The sequence below is a fragment of the Podarcis bocagei genome (genome assembly GCF_964188305.1).
Source record: "Podarcis bocagei genome assembly, chromosome: 4".
NCBI classification, from domain to species: domain Eukaryota; kingdom Metazoa; phylum Chordata; class Lepidosauria; order Squamata; family Lacertidae; genus Podarcis; species Podarcis bocagei.
The window spans coordinates 69,582,899-69,603,088 of NC_138128.1; the positions used below are offsets into that span (position 1 = coordinate 69,582,899).

Consider the following 20,190-nt stretch of genomic DNA (forward strand, 5'->3'; position numbering starts at 1 on the left):
GAGACTTTGCAGATGATCTACTTCCAGGATTTAAAAAAAAATGCAGTTTTTTCTATTTTTGGGTAGAATTTGGGAGCTCCCAACTCTAGTCCCTGCTGCCTCTAATTAATGGGTTTCAGCTACAAACTTTGGAACTTTGCAGAGTTCTGCCAGATGGACTGGACATTACTTAGCTAGATAAACCAAGAGCCTGAGTAAAAGGAAGCTCCATAATATAACCTGAAGCATTCCCTCAACTCATCATTCCCTCAACTCAACTACTCATGCACCATTAATTCTACAAGAAAACTGGATGCAGTACTGTCTCCACCAGCTTACTGTTGCATCCCATAAAATATCTCTCTAGCTATGGAATTTCTGAAATAAGTGTGCTGCAAGATTTAACTGGTGCCTGGACTGAGAATGGAGATCTGAAATCAATGTCAGAGCTTGACGCAAAGATGTTCCAAGCTGCAGTTCTTAGAGCTCACCAGATGGAGCAGCCACTCACAGGTTCTATCCATGCCCCCTTCTGAAATTAGGGTCATCATAGCTTTTAAATCAGGCATAGGCAAACTCAGCCCTCCAGATGTTTTGGGACTACAACTCCCATCATCCCTGACCACTGGTCCTGTTAGCTAGGGATGATGGGAGTTGTAGTCCCAAAACATCTGGAGGGCTGGGTTTGCCTATGCCTGTTTTAAATATTTAACAAAAGTATTTTATTGCAGTACACTAGTGTATTCCAGCAGACGGTATGGAAAGCACTAATCCAAGCAACATTGCCCTGGATAGGCAATTCCTTCATTTTCCTTCCCTCGTTCAGGTATTACGCCACCTTTTTTTCTCAGCTGATTGGCAAGGCAACATGTCTTTCCAGTTGGCATGGAGGAACCTTAGCCCTGGAAAACATGTGCATTAAATGTTACAATTTATTTCTGTAAGTGCAAAAACAAGTAGGTGCAGCTGAGTATGTGCAAAATGTTTCTCTCTTCAAAATATTTTTGGTTTGTGGTGCCTTAGAGATGAATCCCATCATATTTTTAATGTTAAATGATTGCAAATTAAATTAAAATTTGTGCTTATCTCAACCATATATTTTAACGAATCACATATACCATAGTCTCCATTATTCTGGAAATGTTATTTGATGTATGACTTAAAAGTGCCAAAATATACATGTTGTTAATTAGTCAAGGATGCTGATGTGCTGTGATTTAGGGGGAGCTCCACCCCCTTCAGTGTGAGAGAAGGATTCATATTTACCTTTGAGAGAGGGCCCCGTATTTTCTTTGCTCTTCCTCTCTTTATTTTTGATGTTATTTTGTTTTGTTTTAAATTTTTTTAGATTAGATTGTTTTTTATTCTATTTTACGATGAAAAGTTTCAATACAATTTATGGGGTGGGGAAAAACCTCGCATGTTTGTGTGTGTAGATACCTTTTTAAAAAAATGAAGAATGACAGGTAAAGTAGAAAGCACAAATGAGTGGCTGGAGGGGATTATGAGGAATCATATAATTCTGCATGTCAAAAACTGTGAAATCATTTTGCTATGGTTTTGTTATGTTTAATAGTATGTTTATCTCGTATTTTACAATTGAATAAAAAACTGAGCCAAAGCAGCAACCTTTTTAATTATTAGTTCAGAGAGTTATTAATTTAGAAAGTTGCTGAAGTTTAATTTAGTTTCTTATATTTGCTTCGGGCAATTACCACTACCAAATAATTAATTAATGGTTTTTATTTGTTGTTGTTATGATCAGCTTAATGCTCCGTATCTCATTTCTCAAGGTGATACTTTAAGAATTGCCTTTACTGGCCCATGTCCTTAATATTTCTGCATTCCTGTTGAAGTTCAAAAAATGTGAAAGCTAAATACATATTAATGTTCGCCCTGCCAAGAATTGATTTCCCCCAATACTCTTTATTTTTAAAATACCATTTTAGTTGGTTATAACATATAACCCTCCTATAACCTTCCATTTCAAAGGAGAATTGAACTCTGGCCATGGTGCTCCTGTATTAGCAGGCAGCTTGTTCTTCTTTCATTGATATACTAATGTGAGGACATAAGAAGGTCAGGCTAATGGCCCATCTAGTCCAGCATCCTGTTTTCGCAGTGGCCAACCAAATGCCTGGGGAAAACCCACAAGAAGGATTTGAGCACAAGAGCATTGTCCCCTCCTGTGGTTTCCAGCAACTGGTATTCAGAAGCATTCCTGCCTCCAACTCTGGAGGCAGCGCACAGCCATCATGGCTAATAACCACTGAAAGCCGTCCTCCATGATTTTTTTTCTAAACCATTCTTTAAAGCCATCTGGATTGGTGCCCCTCACTGCCTCTGGAGGGAGCGCTCTCCAACACTAGGAGCAAGGTCTCCGTAGTATCAGATAAATAGTGCTGACTTTGTCAAAAACATATCCATTGTCTGCTTTGATGAGCAAGTATTCTGGTGGTTAAAAGCTGTCCCCCCTAAAAAAAAATCTCAAATAAGTAATCACTAAGATCCACCCCATATTGAGCATCCCATTCTTATCCACTTAATTGTTGGTTTTCTCAGGAATGGGGCACTTATATTTGTTGCTGCTCATTAAATGGCAGATAATTCTTCTGTTGCGTGTTACCACAAAAGCAAATTTGGTTCTTCTTTGTACTTCATCTTTCAATCCTTCTTAACAATAAGTTGAAGCCTCTGGCAGGCCCACAAAGGCTTTTAAGAAGGCAAGGCAACTAGGCTTGATTACTGGCAATAAACAGGACTAGTATAGAATTGCAACCTCTATTATATTCAATTCCCCCCCTCCCACATGATGTTTTAGAAGTTTCTTGAAAGGAAGATGTACTTAATGAGTGACATTTTTTTTAACGGTGTTTTTATTATACTTGAATATTTTTTTTTAATATGTGCCTTTTACTTTACAGCTCTTTCAAACATCTGATTGGAGGCCTGGATGATGTTTCCAATAAAGCATATGAGGATGCCGAAGCAAAAGCAAAGTAAGTGTCAGTCAATGGTTCTTTTATATACTTTCTTTCAATATACTTGCCTTTGTGCTTCTTTATTTAAAAGAAAGGGGAGAGGGAACTAAATTAAAATATTTCTGAAAACAGTCCTTTAGTGTTGTAAAAGAAAACTCCTAAAAATATAAAATTAAAGAAATGTGATCAGTACCAATGTATATACAGTGGTACCTCGGGTTAAGAACTTAATTTGTTCTGGAGGTCCGTTCTTAACCTGAAACTGTTCTTAACCTGAAGCACCACTTTAGCTAATGGGGCCTCCCGCTGCCGCCGCACCACTGGCACATGATTTCTGTACACATCCTGAGGTAAAGTTCTTAACCCGAGGTACTATTTCTGGATAAGCAGAGTCTGTAACCTGAAGCATCTGTAACCCAAGGTACCACTGTAAATTTTTTTACCGTATTCCAAAAGTATAACTATGTTGCACAGTATTTCTTTGAGACAATAAATAAAAGATCAACAAGTCAAAAAAATGTGTGGCTCTCAAGTAGTGCAGACCTGGGCTGGCTCCTATAGCAGCAATTATTCCCGTTGCTTGTCCTGCCAAAGAAGAGTGGCAACACAAGGAGATATGGGCTTGGGATGGGCTGGAAGGATGCAGGCAGTTGCCCTTCTGGCTTAAGACATGGAGAAGATGAGCTGGTAGATTCACTCTTAACACCAAAGCAAGGCAGCTACATCCCAGGATCGGCTGTGTGATCACATTGCAGCAGCAATTGCAACCTCTGGATTGCTTGGTCCTGCACATAGAAAGGAGAGGACAACGGAGAGGAGGACAGCCTGCTTTCTCCCTTACACCATCCTTTTCACCCCTAGTTGATAGACCCAACTCCCCCCCCCCAATCAGGAATTATTACACAAACTGCAGCTAAAAATAACTAGCAGGTTAGAAAGGTTGGTTTGACAGACTAGCTAGTGCTTCAGTCAACATTCATATTAAGAAAGGAATAATATTCACACCAGCAGACTAGCTGGAATCACAACACCGACAACTTGGGAATATGTTCTCAACTCCTCAGAAATCTGTATATAATAGTACACATTCCAACAAATTGATGATAAGGGCTGCTATAATTGCGACTTAGACATTCTCTTGCCTGAACGATCTTAATAGAAAGTCTTACAAGTGTGCATTATAGTTTAATCTTCTCTGTGAAACCAGAAATGACTTTTATTATTTTTTTGCAATAAAACGAGCAGAATTCAAGGTTCTTGAGAGGCACAAATTGAAAGGTGCCTAAACAGTATAAAGTTTAAGTGGTAACTTGCTATTGCCATATTTACAACTACTCTAGGGTATTGTTGAGAAATGTGTAAGAGAGCCTAGTATGTTTTTGACCCTGATGGTAAGTCAGAACATTATAGATGTCTAGCAAGCTCCAGCGGTAGCCAGCAGAGGAACCTGACACAGGGCATTAATTTTTAGGGTGGTGGCAGAGCTGAGGCATTCATAGATCTGCTGAATCATTTCCCAGAGGGGGCCTGATTTGGACCTCTGCTATGCCAGCCTGGAGCCAGTGCTGCAAAAAATAATCTCCCAATGTCACATCCTGGTTGACAGGAGCTGGCAGGGCTGAGGATGCTATGGATAATCTGCTTTTCCACTCTTCCCAGGCCCCTCTTAAGACTGCTCTGCCCATCCTTTTCTTGCATGTCTATGCAATCCTAAAGTGGCTGAATTAAGTGGTCTTTGACTTTGTTAAGCTGAAGGTATCACTGCTTCATACATCTAGAAGTTACAAAGCACAACAACTTTTCAGAAAATATATTAGTCAAATACCACACGCAGATTTGCTAGGCTTGTTGAAAGTATCCATATGGAATACGTTGTACCTAACAGAAGCCATACTGAAACCTGCTTCATAAAGGTGTTCTGTTCAACAGTTCCTTCATCTGGCAGAGCTCCTATAAGATGGTTTTTCATGTTGCTCTAATTGACTTCAACTAATTGCCTTTCAAGGGAATATATTTCAAGTATCAGGCTGTGAATTGACAGCAGGAGATACAGTTCTGTGTAAGCAAGGTGCACACTTGCTAATAAGATAAGTGGCAGAATATTATTCTTTTCTGTCAGTTTGCACTGGAAAATATCACATTATTGAGCACCGATCATAGTGACTTTGAGGAATGTTTAAGTTACTTATTTATATATAGAAAGCTGACTCAGTGATTGATTCCTGGCCACAATGTGTGCAATTCAAAGATTTATCACATCTGAGGTGCCTTCTAGTTTGCTCTATAAAAGAATATAAACCCCAATGTGCCCAGGTATTTCACATTGTGCAGTGTTATCTTTCTTGGAGAAGGGAACGGAGAATTCCCCTCACACAGAAATTTCATTGTTTACATTTGAACTGCTGGATTGCAACCAGTGGCTTTATTTTGGCCTCTCCTACTAGTGGCAGTGGCAGAGAAAAATACTAGATGGGGGGTGGTGCGGGTACACAAACAGGACAAAGTGAATTTCGGGGAACCAGCTTCTGAAACGTACCTTTCCGTCAAGTAACCAGAAGGATTCATCACTTGCAGGGACATAGGCTACTTGTTTGGCAGCACCTATATCCGAATCCCATGCATGTTGCTGTCTCCTGTTCCCAGCACCAGATCAATTTTAATCCATCATGCTGAATAATTCTCAGCCAATGAGCATTGGCTAGTTATCTTGTAGATATCAATAATATCACTGTACTTGGTTGTTGTCAGCCTGAGCTACTATTAGTAGCTTCGGATAAGGCGGCGTTGCAAAGCAACATGATGTGTGCAACGGAACGCAGACTTTTGATATCACTCATTTGGGGATGTGCAACAGAGATGTGGGAGCAGATTGTGCATTTCCCAGATAGTGAAGAAGTAATATATATGCACAATCACACCACCACCCTGCACAAATAAACTCCGTAGCCAAGACTCTCATCTCCAGAACCAAACGCCTGGCTGACAAAGACCACTTGACAACTGAGTTACAGAATCTTTCAAATGTGTTAATCGCCAACGGATACCAGCAAAACAGGGTTACGAAGCTAATCCAAAAAGAAACACCCCCCAAAAAGCAAGACACAGAAGAAAACAATGGCATGGCCCTCCTTCCTTATATCAAGGGCACTACAGATAAAATTAGCAAAATCCTCCATAAACACAATATCAAAACAGCCTTTTGCACCAACCAAAAAATAGCCAATATCCTCAGAAACCCCAAAGATAAAATCCAGTTAGAAAACCAAGGGGTCTATGAAATACCCTGCAAAGTCTGCCCAGCCACGTACATTGGACAAACAAACAGACGAATAAATGCACGTATCGCAGAACACAAGAATGCCGTCAAAAAAGAAGAAAAAACTTCCTCTCTTTACCAACACATGAAAGAAACAGGACACGAAATTAATTTTTCAGATTCCAAATTGCTCTTTAACATGGAACACCACCACAAGAGAATAATCATGGAAGCCATCGAGATAGAGAAACACCCTCACAACATGAACAAGCGTGATGATACGTCCCGCCTGCCAGACATCTGGAAAATAGCCCTCCCCACAAAAACCGACACCAGAACCAGAGGCACACAGAACGCCATCTCCAATCAACCACACCAGACCCAAACCCAGACCCTCTCCACAGATAAATTACAGACACCATCCAGTAGCCAAACCATAGTGGCACCTCCGGATGCTGCACCCCCCTGCAATCCCTACACAGATCTGGCTGGCACAGGGCACAAAACCACAGCTCGCCCCTATACACGAAGCCAAGCCAGAGCACAACTAAGTGCAGTACAGCCATCTTCTCAGAAAAAACTCTTCACAAGGTCAAGAGGTCAAGACACAAAAGCTTTAGCAACTAATCCACACCTAATGACCCTCCTAAGTGGTACTCAGAATATCACTCAAGAAATCACTCAAGATATCCCTCAAGTAATTAATGAACAAAAGAAGAAAAGACACACTAACCTGGGAACTTCCTCTCTGCCCAGAACGTTGGAGGCTATACACCACACCCCCTCAACAGTATTTATAGGAACTCAAACACTGAGATCCTGCTCTGTTCCAGTAACAAGAAGCCGAAAGCACCAGCCTGAAGATGACGAGTGAGACCTCGTCGAAACGTCGCCTAGACACCCCAACTCTTACACGGGAAGACACCCGAAGACACCAAAACCTGCATTCCTGTACCCGTGAAAATCTACGAAAGCATATATATATATATATATATATAATCAGATAAAACAGTGTCTTAAGTAAGCTTAAAGTGTTTGTGATTCTTCTTCCACAACACTATTGCATATAACCTGCTATGAGTAATTAAAATATTTTTGCCATGTTTGGATGTCGCTCTAAACCATACTGTAAAAAAGGTAAAGGACCCCTGACAATTAAGTCCAGTCGCAGACGACTCTAGGGTTGCGGCTCTCATCTCGCTTAACAGTTTTTCCGGGTCATGTGGCCAGCATGACTAAGCCGCTTCTGGTGCAACGGAACACTGAAACCAGAGCAGCACACGGAAACGCCGTTTACCTTCCTGCCAGAGCAGTACCTATTTATCTACTTGCCCCTTTTGGGGGGGCATGCTTTTGAACTGCTAGGTTGGCAGGTGCTGGGACTGAGCAACGGGAGCTCACCCCGTTACAGGGATTCGAACCACTGACCTTCTGATTGGCAAGCCCAAGAGGCTCAGTGGTTTAGACCACAGCGCCACCCGCGTCCCTAAACCATACTGTAGTGCAGTGTAAATGAGCTGGAATGAGCTGCAGCAAGCCTTGGGCACTTGCACTCCCCTCTCCCCCGTATAGCTGTGAGGAGCTCAAAAGCTGTTGCTTTCATTTTTACTTAACCACAGCTTGTCGTGTCTGAACTGACAAACTGGTTAACGTTAACTGTTTTTCTCTGAAACAAGCACAGTTGAAACCGTGGCTTTGTGTGATGTCTGAATGCAGGCTTTGTGCTGGCAGTGCTCTAGAAAACTTTTCTTTCGTTCTATAGACAAGCAGCCACAAGGGCATGCCTTTCAGTACCACGTTATCTTAGTTATAGTATAGTCATAAATACTGTCAGCCTGGTAAATACATATATAAATCTTCTCTAATGTACAAATACTACATATGAGTAGAATTCCAGCTGTAACATCAAGTAAACAATGAATGACATCCTGTGATGCACAACTGCAATTTGTTTGCACAGCAGAACATCTCTTCTCACCCTGCAGCTCATTGTGTCCCCTCAAAACCTCTGCAGGATCCCCACAACCCTCCAGAGCAGGGGGGGGGGGTTGAACAGGGGCAGCTGCCAGGGTGGCAAAAGAAAGGAGAAACCCTACTGAGTGAACAGAGACCCACTTGCACTATGGTGAATTTCACCCAGCTACTTACATTTAAATACAGATATAAAATAAACAAAAATTACAGTGCTTCAGTATATCATAAACAGACATTTCAAAGCAATTCCTTCATAAATTCTGCTTCGAACATCAATATTAATATCATGTTGCAAAAAAAAATGTGGTAGTGCCAAAAGAACAAGAATCTACATGTTTTCCTTTAAATATTCTTGAGTTCTCAAAAAAAAGCATTGTTTTATTGATGGCTTAATTATGCTGCACATGAAATAAGTCTGGAAAAGAACTCCTATCAACTTAAATGAATTACAGATGGCAACACTACAAAAAATAATTTCCAACCCTATTTTCACTCTGCATTTTAGATTAGGACTTAATTCTTGTTGCCTATCTGTGAAGCAAATTCCATATGCAACAGCTGAAGAAAGCAGTTGACTCATTGCCAGCAAAAGTCTGCTTTTTTAATGTTTAATTTGCTTCCTAAGTTAGGGAATATCTAAATCTTTATTATTTGGTCTCCTGTCTTTCCTTCAAGACCCTTGGTTTGGCATACATATGTATTTTTTATCCCATTTTCCCTCACAACAGACAGGCCCAGTTCTGATTTGGGGAGAGGGGTGAGCAAATGGCTTTGTGGGAGCCTCAACACACCCTGGGAGCTTACCAGATAAAGATGTGCTGATGAACCTGTTTAGTTTTTGAAAACTAAATATTTTAAAGGCCCATTGTTTAGTGGAGAAGAACCGGGCTGGGTGGCTGTAGCAATCATACTCTGGAGCAGCACTCTGTGTGCTATGACGGGCTCCTTGTCAGTAGTGATTACTTGTTCTGTCTGCCCTTAAAGGGACATGGCCAACAGTGTGTTCCACTTGTGCCAGAAGAATTGGATCTTACCTGTTACGTAGAGTTGGCACTTCCGCCTTCCTTCCTTTTTTAAATTCGGGACTCCTTGCCTTTAATAATATGAAAGTAACAGCTACAATTGGAACCTCTGAAAACCCTCCAAATCAATGGTGGATGGAGCAGGACAGAAAGGAACACAGTGTTTGGCAGCATGTCTTTTGCTGGATGCTGCTAGCTCTTCAACAGCTCTGCACCATCATAGTGCTGCCTTTCACGCCCCTATTTCTACTGTCTTTCCTCTCATTGATGCCTTTTCATAAGAAAGTGGAGGAATCATTTCCCCCTTCATTGTCCCTCAGCAGTTGCAGCTCTCTAGTATGTAGTTGTGGTGTATTGAATTATTGTTTTTAATCTGCTGTGTATTTTGGAGTGATCCACCTATTATGTTTTTTTAAAAAAAAATCCTTGAAGGGGTTGCTGGGAGGCTGTGTAGAAATATAATAAAATAATAATAAACTCAATATACATAGAACCACTGTGAACTACCACTCTTTAAAAAGAGTCATTTAATCTCCTATAATGGGAAGCATCAACTTTGGATATCAAAGTTATCCATGACTGTTTAGTACATTTAAATATATATATATAGACAGCTTGGCCCTACCTGCCTAAAAATTATGAGTAATATTCAGCTAAGTTTTACTCAGAATAGATCCACTGAAATTAATGAGCATTACTAAGGTAGATCCCTTTATCTGAAATTAGGCTTGTATATTCTGTTTCTCTGTAGGAATTCATTTTTGTTTCAGAATCCTTTATGGCCTTTGAGCAAATGCTGTTGCCTAATGCATGCCATGCTATCATTTTTATGGACTGCTCAAGAAGCAATTGGATGGCATATATTTGTTATGTGATGGTTTGTGTATATACCATAGACTCCCAAAGTGGTGCAAAGAAGATGAATATAAAAGAAATATACAATAATAGTACAATAAAGTACACATAAAGTTATGTGTAATATTTATCCTTGGTCCCATGCATTATACTTGGGTCACATCAAATTAGAACAAATTACAATTTTTATTGATACAAAAATCCCTTCTTTACATTTACTTAAAATTAAGGCAGACTCCAATTACTTTTTACATATACAGGATGTCATTTTTTTGGGTCCATTACATTTCCCCCCCCCCCATAAGAAATTCTCTATTTTAATCATGTTTGGCAAACTACCCTTCTTCCCAGGATCTCAAGGGGGGCATACATGGGCCTTTTGTTGTTGTCAGTGCTATTTTTCTAGAAGAAGAGGTGCCGGAACTCACCAGCCTCCTTTGTTCTCTTATAATGGCAATGGCGCCCACCTAAGAGGTATAGGAACTGTGTTCTGGTGAGTACCAGCTGAAGAAAAACCCTGGTTGTTGTCTTGCATGTTATAGTCACAACATAAACTGTGACGTGAAGAGATGGTGACTGGACCAAGGCTTCATGGCTGAGCAGAGGGTTGGTTTCCAAATCTGTCCAGCACTCAGCACTGGCTTTTCCTCTAGCTTTAGGCAGTTTTCATCATTGCAGTTATTATGCTGCTGCTCAGGCTCCAAGAGCAATGTAGGGTAGATGGAAACAAAGCACTAGAGGCACTGAGGAGAAGACGCTGAATGGCTTCGTTTTGATCTTTAAACAAAGAAAATACTTGAATAAGAACAACTTTTTACATTTAAAAAGTGCCAACAGCTAAGAACATGTCTTGAAGGCTAAGAATGTTTTCCTCCTAATCCATGAAACTTCAGTAAACTTGCCAATGAGTGGAAGAAAGACCAATTAAGCTAGTTCAAGGGAAAGCTATAATGAGAAGTTGAATGTGTTTATTGGCCCTCTATTCCCAAATTAAACATCTTTCCACAAAGTAATGGGGCTGCTCATTATGTTAATGTTTGAAAATAACAGGATAGTGCTTTTTCTTTTCTTTACAAAAACTATGTTCTGGCTTATGTAGATTCTAATGTTGTGAAATCTAACACTGCGCTGCAAAAAGACCACTAAGTTCATGTGAGTGAAACATTCAACCCAATTCAATTAACAGAAAACGTTCCTGCTTCACATATTATGTTAAAGGCCAAAAGCAAGTAGGGGGACAGTTTATTTGCCACATATATTCCAGTCCTGTTGTCTTTGTCCATGGAGTTTTCTTGGCAGAGATACTGGAGTGGCTTGCTGGTTCCTGCTCCAGGTGGATCACATTTGGTCAGAACTCTCCAATATGACCAATCCATCTTGGGTGGCTCTGCACGGCATTGCTCATAGCTTCTCTGAGTTATTCAGGCCCCTTCACCACGGCAAGGCAGTGATCCATGAGTTTGACCAAATTGCGGGAGGCAGTGGAAGACAGGAGTGCCTGGCGTGCTCTGGTCCATGGGGTCACGAAGAGTCGGACACAACTAAATGACTAAACAACAACAACGTTCCAGTCCAACCACCATGTTCATAAATGATAGTGCTTTTAATAGTGTTGTGCAATTCCCACTCTGTGGTCACCAGGATCAGATTATTCAATGTGGCACCACTGATTGTGTGGAACTCCCTTCCAGTGCATGTTAAGCAAGCTCCTTTTGTACTAGACATTTGCTAAAAATGTATTTTTACACAGTTTTCCCTGAAGTGTGACCAGTACTGCACTGTTAATTATCTAATGTTGAACAGTTTTAATGTCTGAAGTTTTATATAATGTATGTAACCTTTTTAATTGTCAACATTTGTGGAAGTTTATGCTTTCAATGAATCATATATAAATTTGCTGAATTAAGCCATTTTTCTAAGTAAAAGCTGTAGCACCTACCACCCCACCCATCTGCTCCAATCTCTGCTTATAAAGGCAGATTCATTTGTGATTCATTTGTCTCGCCCTTCACATAAAGCCACAACTGTAGCCCTATAATACAATGGAGGAGATTTACTAGTCCAAACTATTTAAGACAATGTCACTATTGATGTTTCATTACTATGAAATTTCATTGCTGTTCAGCAATGTAAATAATGCAGATAAAGCTTAGCCGTGTAACCATCTTAGGTAAAGGATTTTGAAGCCTCTGGAAGGCCTTCAAGATCCCATGACTGCCATATCTAAAAGAGAAGAAAAATAGACAGGACCACAAAATAGTGTGGGCAGTTCCCCCCATCAGCAGGCTGGGGGGGGCACATTATTCAGCTACTGCCACTCTCACAGAGAGAAGCTGTACTGAATGGGATAGATTGGGGGGTTGGCCTCAGAACTGGGGACCAAATATGGGCCTCATAGCTTTCTGCCTGGCCCTCTGGACTGGCTACATCCTTCCCAAGCCTCATCGCTCATTGACCCTGCTTCATACCCTCCTTGAGTGTTTTTGTCTGGATGGAAAGTATCCCTGAACTCTGATAATTCTTCTTTGCTTGCCTGGATGTAGTCTAGAGAGGGGTGTGTTGAGTGTGGAATTAATATAAGATGATACTCAGGGATAACGTTGAATGTGGTTCAATTGATTGGGGCAATAGCTATAATAAAAATTACTATAATAAGCAATAAACTGTAGTAAACAATAATAAAAGCAAAATAAAAAAGAAGTGTGCATGCACACGAAAGCTCATACCAATAACAAAATTAGTTGGTCTTTAAAGTGCTACTGGAAGGAATTTTTTTATTTTGTTTCGACTATGGCAGACCAACACCAGCTACCTACCTGTAACTAATAATAAAACAGATTGATCTGAGTATTGGTTTTTATCTGCGCTTTTTGTATAGTATGCAATTCATGTTTATTTTATTTATTGTTTTTCTATGTTTAGAACATGCCTTGGTATCAAAAAGGCTGGGATAAATAAAAAAGCAAAACAAATAAAACAAGAATAATGCTTAGGTTGTTTTATAAAGGATAAAATAAAACACACATTTAAAGCGTCTACTTGCATATTTAATATAACCAATTTTAGCTGGAAGAAAGACAAATGACTCTCTGATTCCTTTTAAATTATTTCCTATGAAAATTTGCATGTGTTTCTTTTTATGGTTGTTTGTAGCTCAAAGTATCTGAGTTCTAATTGCTATATGTTTTCCCCAGCTTATTTATGAAGTGACAATGCTACTCTAGTCTCATCTGAAATTTCAGGTCTCAGTGCAAATCTAAATTACTCTTATTTTGTGTCTTTAATTCATCAATGTATCTAATTTACAAAATGCATTGTTTACAACATCATAAAGTGATTCCCTTGGAAAGGATCAGGACATACCTTTGAGTACCAAAAAGGTTTCTGAGATAAGCATTATAAGTTGTTAAAATAATTCTGTTATCAGCAATAGAAGCTGTTGTTTTAGTGAAAGCGACTCCTTATCGTATCAGATGAAATGAAACCATATGTAAGGACAACTCAATTATCTTTGCATCTGTTCCTCTAAACTGCTCTAAGCATTCAACAGCTTACTCATGAGAAGTTCTGTTAAAGTCAATGAGACCCTTGAGTAGTTAATTAGTTTCCTGATTGCATTCTTAACCTACATTTGCAAAGGTGAAAATCTTTCAGTTGATTGTGTGTTTGCAGCTCTGCATTGAAGTACAAGGTGCTACAGATTAGCCATACATTGGAAGGAAAGTAAGATAGAAAAATATACTCTGTGTGCATACACACCTGCCAGAAACAGGTGTATATAAATTGGGCCTGAACCAAATAATTATCAGTATTCACTTGGATAGTGTCTTAATACTGGATATTTGCTTTAAAATTTGCATATGTATTCCAAATAACAATAGCTGAAAAAATACTTTGCCAAACATTGAAAGTCTCTCATTTTCATAGTTCAACTTAATTCTTGTTCTCACTTTCCGTGGCCCCGTGTGTGTGTGTGTGTGTGTGTGTGTGTGTGTGTGTGTGTTGTGATGTTTATGACATCAGAACTTTAGAGGTAGCATCACAGTGGTCAACAAAACTACTAGGCGCATCACAGCCAAACATATTTAATGCCATAATGGCACATTGGACTGGCAGCAAGGACAACCTTTTTAAGCGTCTAATAAATGGCAGCAGCCACAGGGACAAAAGAGTGTCAAATAGCATAGAAATGATGTAAATATATGTAACACATAGTTTTGTCCCAGGCAATCTGGTGGCATATGTGGCAGAAAGATCCCATAGATAGCCATCTGTACTTAAAAGTTGGAATAGCCATTTGATTTCTACTTCAAGAAAGTTTTTAAGCAAGTGTATTTTCCCATCCATGTCTCATGTTTACGTCTTGTAGACCTGTACTATTTATTTCAAGTTACCAAATAATTGTACTGCTTTAATCAAATTCATTTCTCAGCTGTTGTAGATTCTGATGCAAATGTCACACCAAAGCTGAAGGGCCAAAATTTCAACAGAAATAAAGAGTACTTTTCACAAAATATGATGATTGAATGTGCTCAGTTTCTAATATATAGCAGATTATCTCATTTAGTACAAGTGTGTGCTTTTAAGGTTTATCGACTAGTTTTCACATTAAAACGCAATATCACTTTTTACAATACTTTGTAACCTTTTTAGCTTTATATCTAGTTTGTTCATTCCATAACTTCTTGGCTTATTTGCATTTTTATGTATTATGAAACATAACATTGTCAACTTACTCCTGCTCATTTAGATTTTACAATTTCCCTATTTCGTCTCAGTTTCCATGGAAACCTGAATTGGTATGACAACAGAGAATAAAGAGATGAAGACAGTTCTTCAAGGATATAAATGAACTCAATATAGAATTCCATGGATTATATACCCGTCAGAAATAATCTAGGTATTAGCATTTGAGCTGTGTATATTCTAGAAAATAAAATTGCAAATTTTATGGAGGGAGAGTGGAAAGGGCATAGTCTAATTTACTAGTCTGTTTCTATTAGTAATCCATGCACCTATACTCAAAAAGACTGGCTGGAATATTGGATAAAGAACATAGAAAGTAAGCATTCATAAGATTACAAAATTGCTTACATTTGGGGAAATGTTTTTATAGAGATATCAATGGGGAGGTTCTGATCTAACACACTAGACTCTCACAAGCTACAGGGGTACTCATGGTTGGTTTAAAATGGAAGAGTGGGGAATAACAAGACCAGCATGTATGACACAACCCAAATGCTAGATTCCACCCTGTGGTTTTTTTACTTTCTTTTCTCAGTATATCTTTCTAGTTTAGCACTTAAATTATCTCATCAACACTATGGAAAGTGTCCTATCTGGGGTACATCCAGTATCCGTTGTTTGTCATGACAAATGCTAGCTATCTAGTTTTTAATCTCATTAGCATGGAAATGCATGGAATCTAGATCATCTCACGTTAATCCCTTTACTGTTTGAATATGCCATTAATCATCTTCAACTGTACTATCTGTTATGCGAGTCAAAGTAGTATAATTAATGCTATTTGAAGTGCAATGTGGGATCACTGTAAGAAGCAAGTAAGGGTGGTTTTGTCCTGTGCTACATCGTTGACATCTGTCTGTCTTGGGAGACAATGGAAGAGTGCACCTTCAGGGATGAAGTCAAACCATCAGAGAGTTACAGTGCCTGCTGTGCCTGCAGAGACCAATGTTTAAGAGACATGTTTTGTTGCAGCAGAGGCAGATGAAGGCATCATTCTTTCTGTGGTCCTCTCAGTGGTCAGTCCTCCTCTGATCACTGCTGTGGATGAACAACCTGACTGACTGTCTCCAGGCACTGCAGTTGTCTGCAGGAGGTTCCCACATGGCGGGTTTGATGTTGGCAACCTTCTTGTCACATTTGCAGACATATTTGTAGTGCAAAGTTGGTCTGCTGATGGGCCTGGTGCCTGAAGCCAATTTTCTGTAGAGCACATACTTGGGGATCCTACCATCTTCCAATCTGTGGACATGACCAAGTCGTGTAGACATAGATGATGTGCAAACATGCTGGGAATGTCGTCTTGGGAGAGCACATCGTTGTTTGAGGCTCTGTCCTGCCATCTGATGCCCCAAAAATGCCCGATACAGGGCGTGCTGAAATAACAGTGTTGTAGGTAATTACATGATGATTAATGATAGCCAAGGTAATCTTAGCTATCAAAATTCACTCTAGAGATAAGAATGAATGGAGGATTAACCTCTGATGCTCTGGAAAAATCACTAAGTTGGGAGACTGAGAAGCTGCCAGCTCCTGGGAGCATAGATGAGGGTGGGCAACTTAAGAGGAACCAACATTGTGCCCAGAAGCCATGTAAGAACCTTTTCTGTTTTCCTACGGATATCTAAAGTAATTTTTCTACATCACATTTCCTCCCCTGGGAAAGGAATGTGGTTCGAACAGGAAGAATGCTATGAAGATCTAATGGTGGAGATGGGAAATTGAAGTTCTTAAGGTGGAAACTGTGATTATCTTAAGGTGGAGATTAAACTGTTAACAAGACCAAGAACATTCAATATGGGAAATACATTGTGGGACATTCCATTGACTCTTGGCACCTTACAGAAATTATTGGATAAGCAATTAAAAGAAATTAGAACTGGGATTGATGAAATGGAGCATGACACTGGAACAGAGAAGAATGAAATGAAATTAAAGGGGAATCAGAGACTTTAGATAACAATATTGATAATGGATTGCCAGAACAGGAGAGTGAAATGGTAGAACTGGAGGCAACAGATGGTGAAATAGACAAGTCCTTCACACAGGTGTCTAGAAGAACTGAAACAGCCAAATGGCAGAGTTGTGATGTTGGAGGAGTGGAACAAAGGGGTGGATGGAGAGATCAAGAGATATTCTAAGATGGCAGAGATAGAGTTCAGAGAGAAAGGATTCTGTGTATAATTTGGAATGAATTCAGAGGAAAATGCTATAAAACCTCTCGTGCTTCTTTGGAAAAAGAATGGAAGAAAAGGAAATGGAATGAAAATTATGGCAAATACAACAAGAAATGGGACCGAATATACTGAACTGGGTGCAAAATAATGAATACATGGTAAGAAAAGAACTACGGAATAATATCTCAGTATATTATGACAGCAGAGAGCATAGGCATAAACTCTGGGGGGCCCTGGGTGCCTTGGTACCCACAAAACGTCCACTCTGGGTGCCCAAGCATGTCTGCAGCCACAGCAGGCCCCAACAGAGAGCCAGCAGAGGCAAGGCAGTGGGCAGCACCAGAAGGCAGAGACTATGCACACGTCATGTGTCATGTTGCGCTCGTGCTGCTGGGCATCCACAGTCTAGGGCGCAAGTCAGCACTACTGACAGAGAGACACTTATATAGACAAAGATGAAAAGCTTTATTGTATCATGAAAAATCTTTAATAAAATCTTATAAATAAACCCAGTCTTGGAAGAGGCTGGCATCTGGCCTTTATCCAAATAGGAGATTTCATACAAAGGTATGTCCATAATAAGCTGAAAACCATAATATGTTTATTTCAATAGCTACTAAATTCCTACTCCTAAAGAACAGTGGTTTTCAATGGACCAAATCATTCTCATAGAGATATAAATAAAAACCATGGTGCTGTAAATGTCTAAAAAGAAAACCTAAGTATATTGTTGTACCATGCAGAGGACATGTCACCATGTACCGAATATATTTATGACCATGGAACAATGTCTTTTTTATCTTTCCACCGGTGCCTTTCTGCTTCATTGTTGAGAATTCACATGTTGCTGAGATAATGAATTCTTACATTTCCACAACAGCGTATTTTCCATAACATTTGAAGGACACTGTGTGTATGGGACCATAGTTCAGCCACAGACTACATGCTTTATAGGTCCTAGGTTACTTTCCTGGCTTCTGGAAAATAAATAAATAATAAAAGAATATTCAAAGGAAAAGGAATCAGGTAGAAGGTAATGTGAAAGACTGTTTTTCAAAGAAAAGCATACCTGGATAGATGAACGATTGGCCCGATACATTTAGTTATGTATGCATGAAAATATGTGGGTAAACTTGCCCCTGAGAGCATTGAATGGCCATGTGAAGCAGACCTCGGGATGTATTCAATTGACAGCTACCTCATAGAACCAAAGTTGGCAGGCAGGGGTCCTGAGAATTCAGTGCCTTCAGCATAGGGAAGCAGCTATGCCCGCTGCACGGCCTATTCTGTTCAACTTAATTATTAACTTGTTCTGGTCCTCCTGACATAACTAAAGTGCCTGGTTCATTTATGCACTGAAATGGGAAGTGCTCTGAAGGAAAGAGCTCGGTGAGATTCCCAAAGGCAGCCCAATGTCAGACCATATGGTATAAGCAGTCCTTTTTCTTTACTCAAGGGTATGCAGTACCAGCACCATTTTTTCTAGAGTAAAAGCACTGGCATACGTATACATGAAATTATCCCCATCCAACTTTGTTCAAATTGCAGGGGTTCACAGAATAATCTGTTGGAGCGTTGTGCATGACCAAAAAATATAAGTTGCATCACCAAAGAAAACTATAAATTAGGACACTACTTTGCATGTGGTTGTTTTTATGTCAAATTTATAAACAAGTACTATAGTGTTATGAGTTTGTGGGTGCCAGATACCTATACAGTCATACCTCAGGTTACAGCCGCTTCAGGTTGTGTTTTTTCGGGTTGCGGACTGCCGAAACCTGGAAGTACCGGAACAGGTTACTTCCGGGTTTCAGTGGTCGTGCATGCACAGAAGCGCTGAATCGCAACCCGCGCATGCACAGATGCGGCTTGCGAATGTGCATCTCGCAGGAATCATGTTCGCAACCCGAGCATCCACTGTAATTCCTTAATCCAGTATGTGTTAGAAATTAATAAAGTTTTCTTAACCCCTGGATTCAGTAAGTGTTTTTGAAAAAACAAGGCAGGCTAGCTTGCTCATGAGGTAATTGCCTGGGTGATGGGTCATCAAGAGAAAAGAGGGACGTTGATGGTCCATTGAGAGAGCAAAGGGAAAGACAGCAAATTGGTGGGGCCACTCCTCCAACTCTTAGAGGACAAAAGCCTGAGTTTAGAGGTGGGAATTGAAAGTAATGTGATGGAGAGCAACGTTTCAGAGCAGTGTTTTATGTCTGTTTGAATCCAGTCCTATGGGAGAAACATGACACTTTCAGGGTGTTGATACTGTGAACCCTTCCACCATAGGCTCAGGTTGTATATATGTGTAAATAAACCATATATTATAAAGACACCACAGTCCTAGCTGTGCCTCATTTCCAAAAGGAAACATGAACCCTGGGTCAGTGCCTGGAACCCTGGAATTCCACACCACTTGAAGATTGGAGTGGCGTGCAGCAGTGCTGTAAATAAAAATGCAATCTTACCACAGTAGAGAATACGGAGGGAATTTGTATATCTGCTGAGTCTGCTAGCCATGTGTTTCTAATTGGCAGCTTCAGGCTCCTCTTCTGTTTTATGGTTACTTATTCTTAAACCAGGCTCAGGCTAGAGAGCCCACAAATCTTCAAACCTACAGCCCATGGGCCAATCTGGGCCCACCAGGAAGTCCAGTTTGACCCACAAGCCAAATTTTTCCCAAACCATGTCCAGCTGTCTATCAGGTGCCATAATGGGTGATGTAAACCAACCTTGCCCTGATCCCCTCAGTCTCCAAAAAGAATCAGCATGTGCAGTGAAAGCAAGCAGACTCTTGTTTTTCTTTCTTTCTTCATTGCTGCATCCCTGCCAGAGGCAATGTCTGCTTTATACAGGCATTGACTCTGACAAGAACCACCCAGTTGCACAGTGATAAAGAAACAGGCACGTTTTTTTCCAGCACTATTTGAAGCATTGTCCCCCACCCCTCCAAAGGTTGCTGGAGTGATCTTTAAAGGGGCGTTGAGACTGCTGCAAAGAGCTTTGAGTCCCAGCTCTCCTGTGCTCAGACAGGATTGTGGGGTCAACCTTAAATGGTTGGCATAAGAGATTTGATGCCACGTGATAGACAAGTGTATTACCCCGCCCGTCTGTCAAAGTTGGTCCGCAAAGTGCAATAAGGGTTCCCCACCCCTAAAATAGAGGACTCATCTGAAAGCTTATGAGAATTCAGAATTGTCGTCTGTTAA

General features: G+C 40.1%; 1 protein-coding gene across 7 annotated transcripts in view; it reads left to right on the forward strand.

The window, feature by feature from the left end:
* PRKG1 (protein kinase cGMP-dependent 1) overlaps window positions 1–20,190 on the forward strand; it is a 698,816-nt gene that overhangs the window by 613,655 nt on the left and 64,971 nt on the right. For all 7 annotated transcript variants that reach the window (XM_081189597.1, XM_081189598.1, XM_081189595.1 and 4 more), the window contains one exon: window positions 2,904–2,978. In XM_081189597.1, the coding sequence (XP_081045723.1) occupies window positions 2,904–2,978 (75 nt within the window). The remainder of the gene's footprint in view (window positions 1–2,903; window positions 2,979–20,190) is intronic.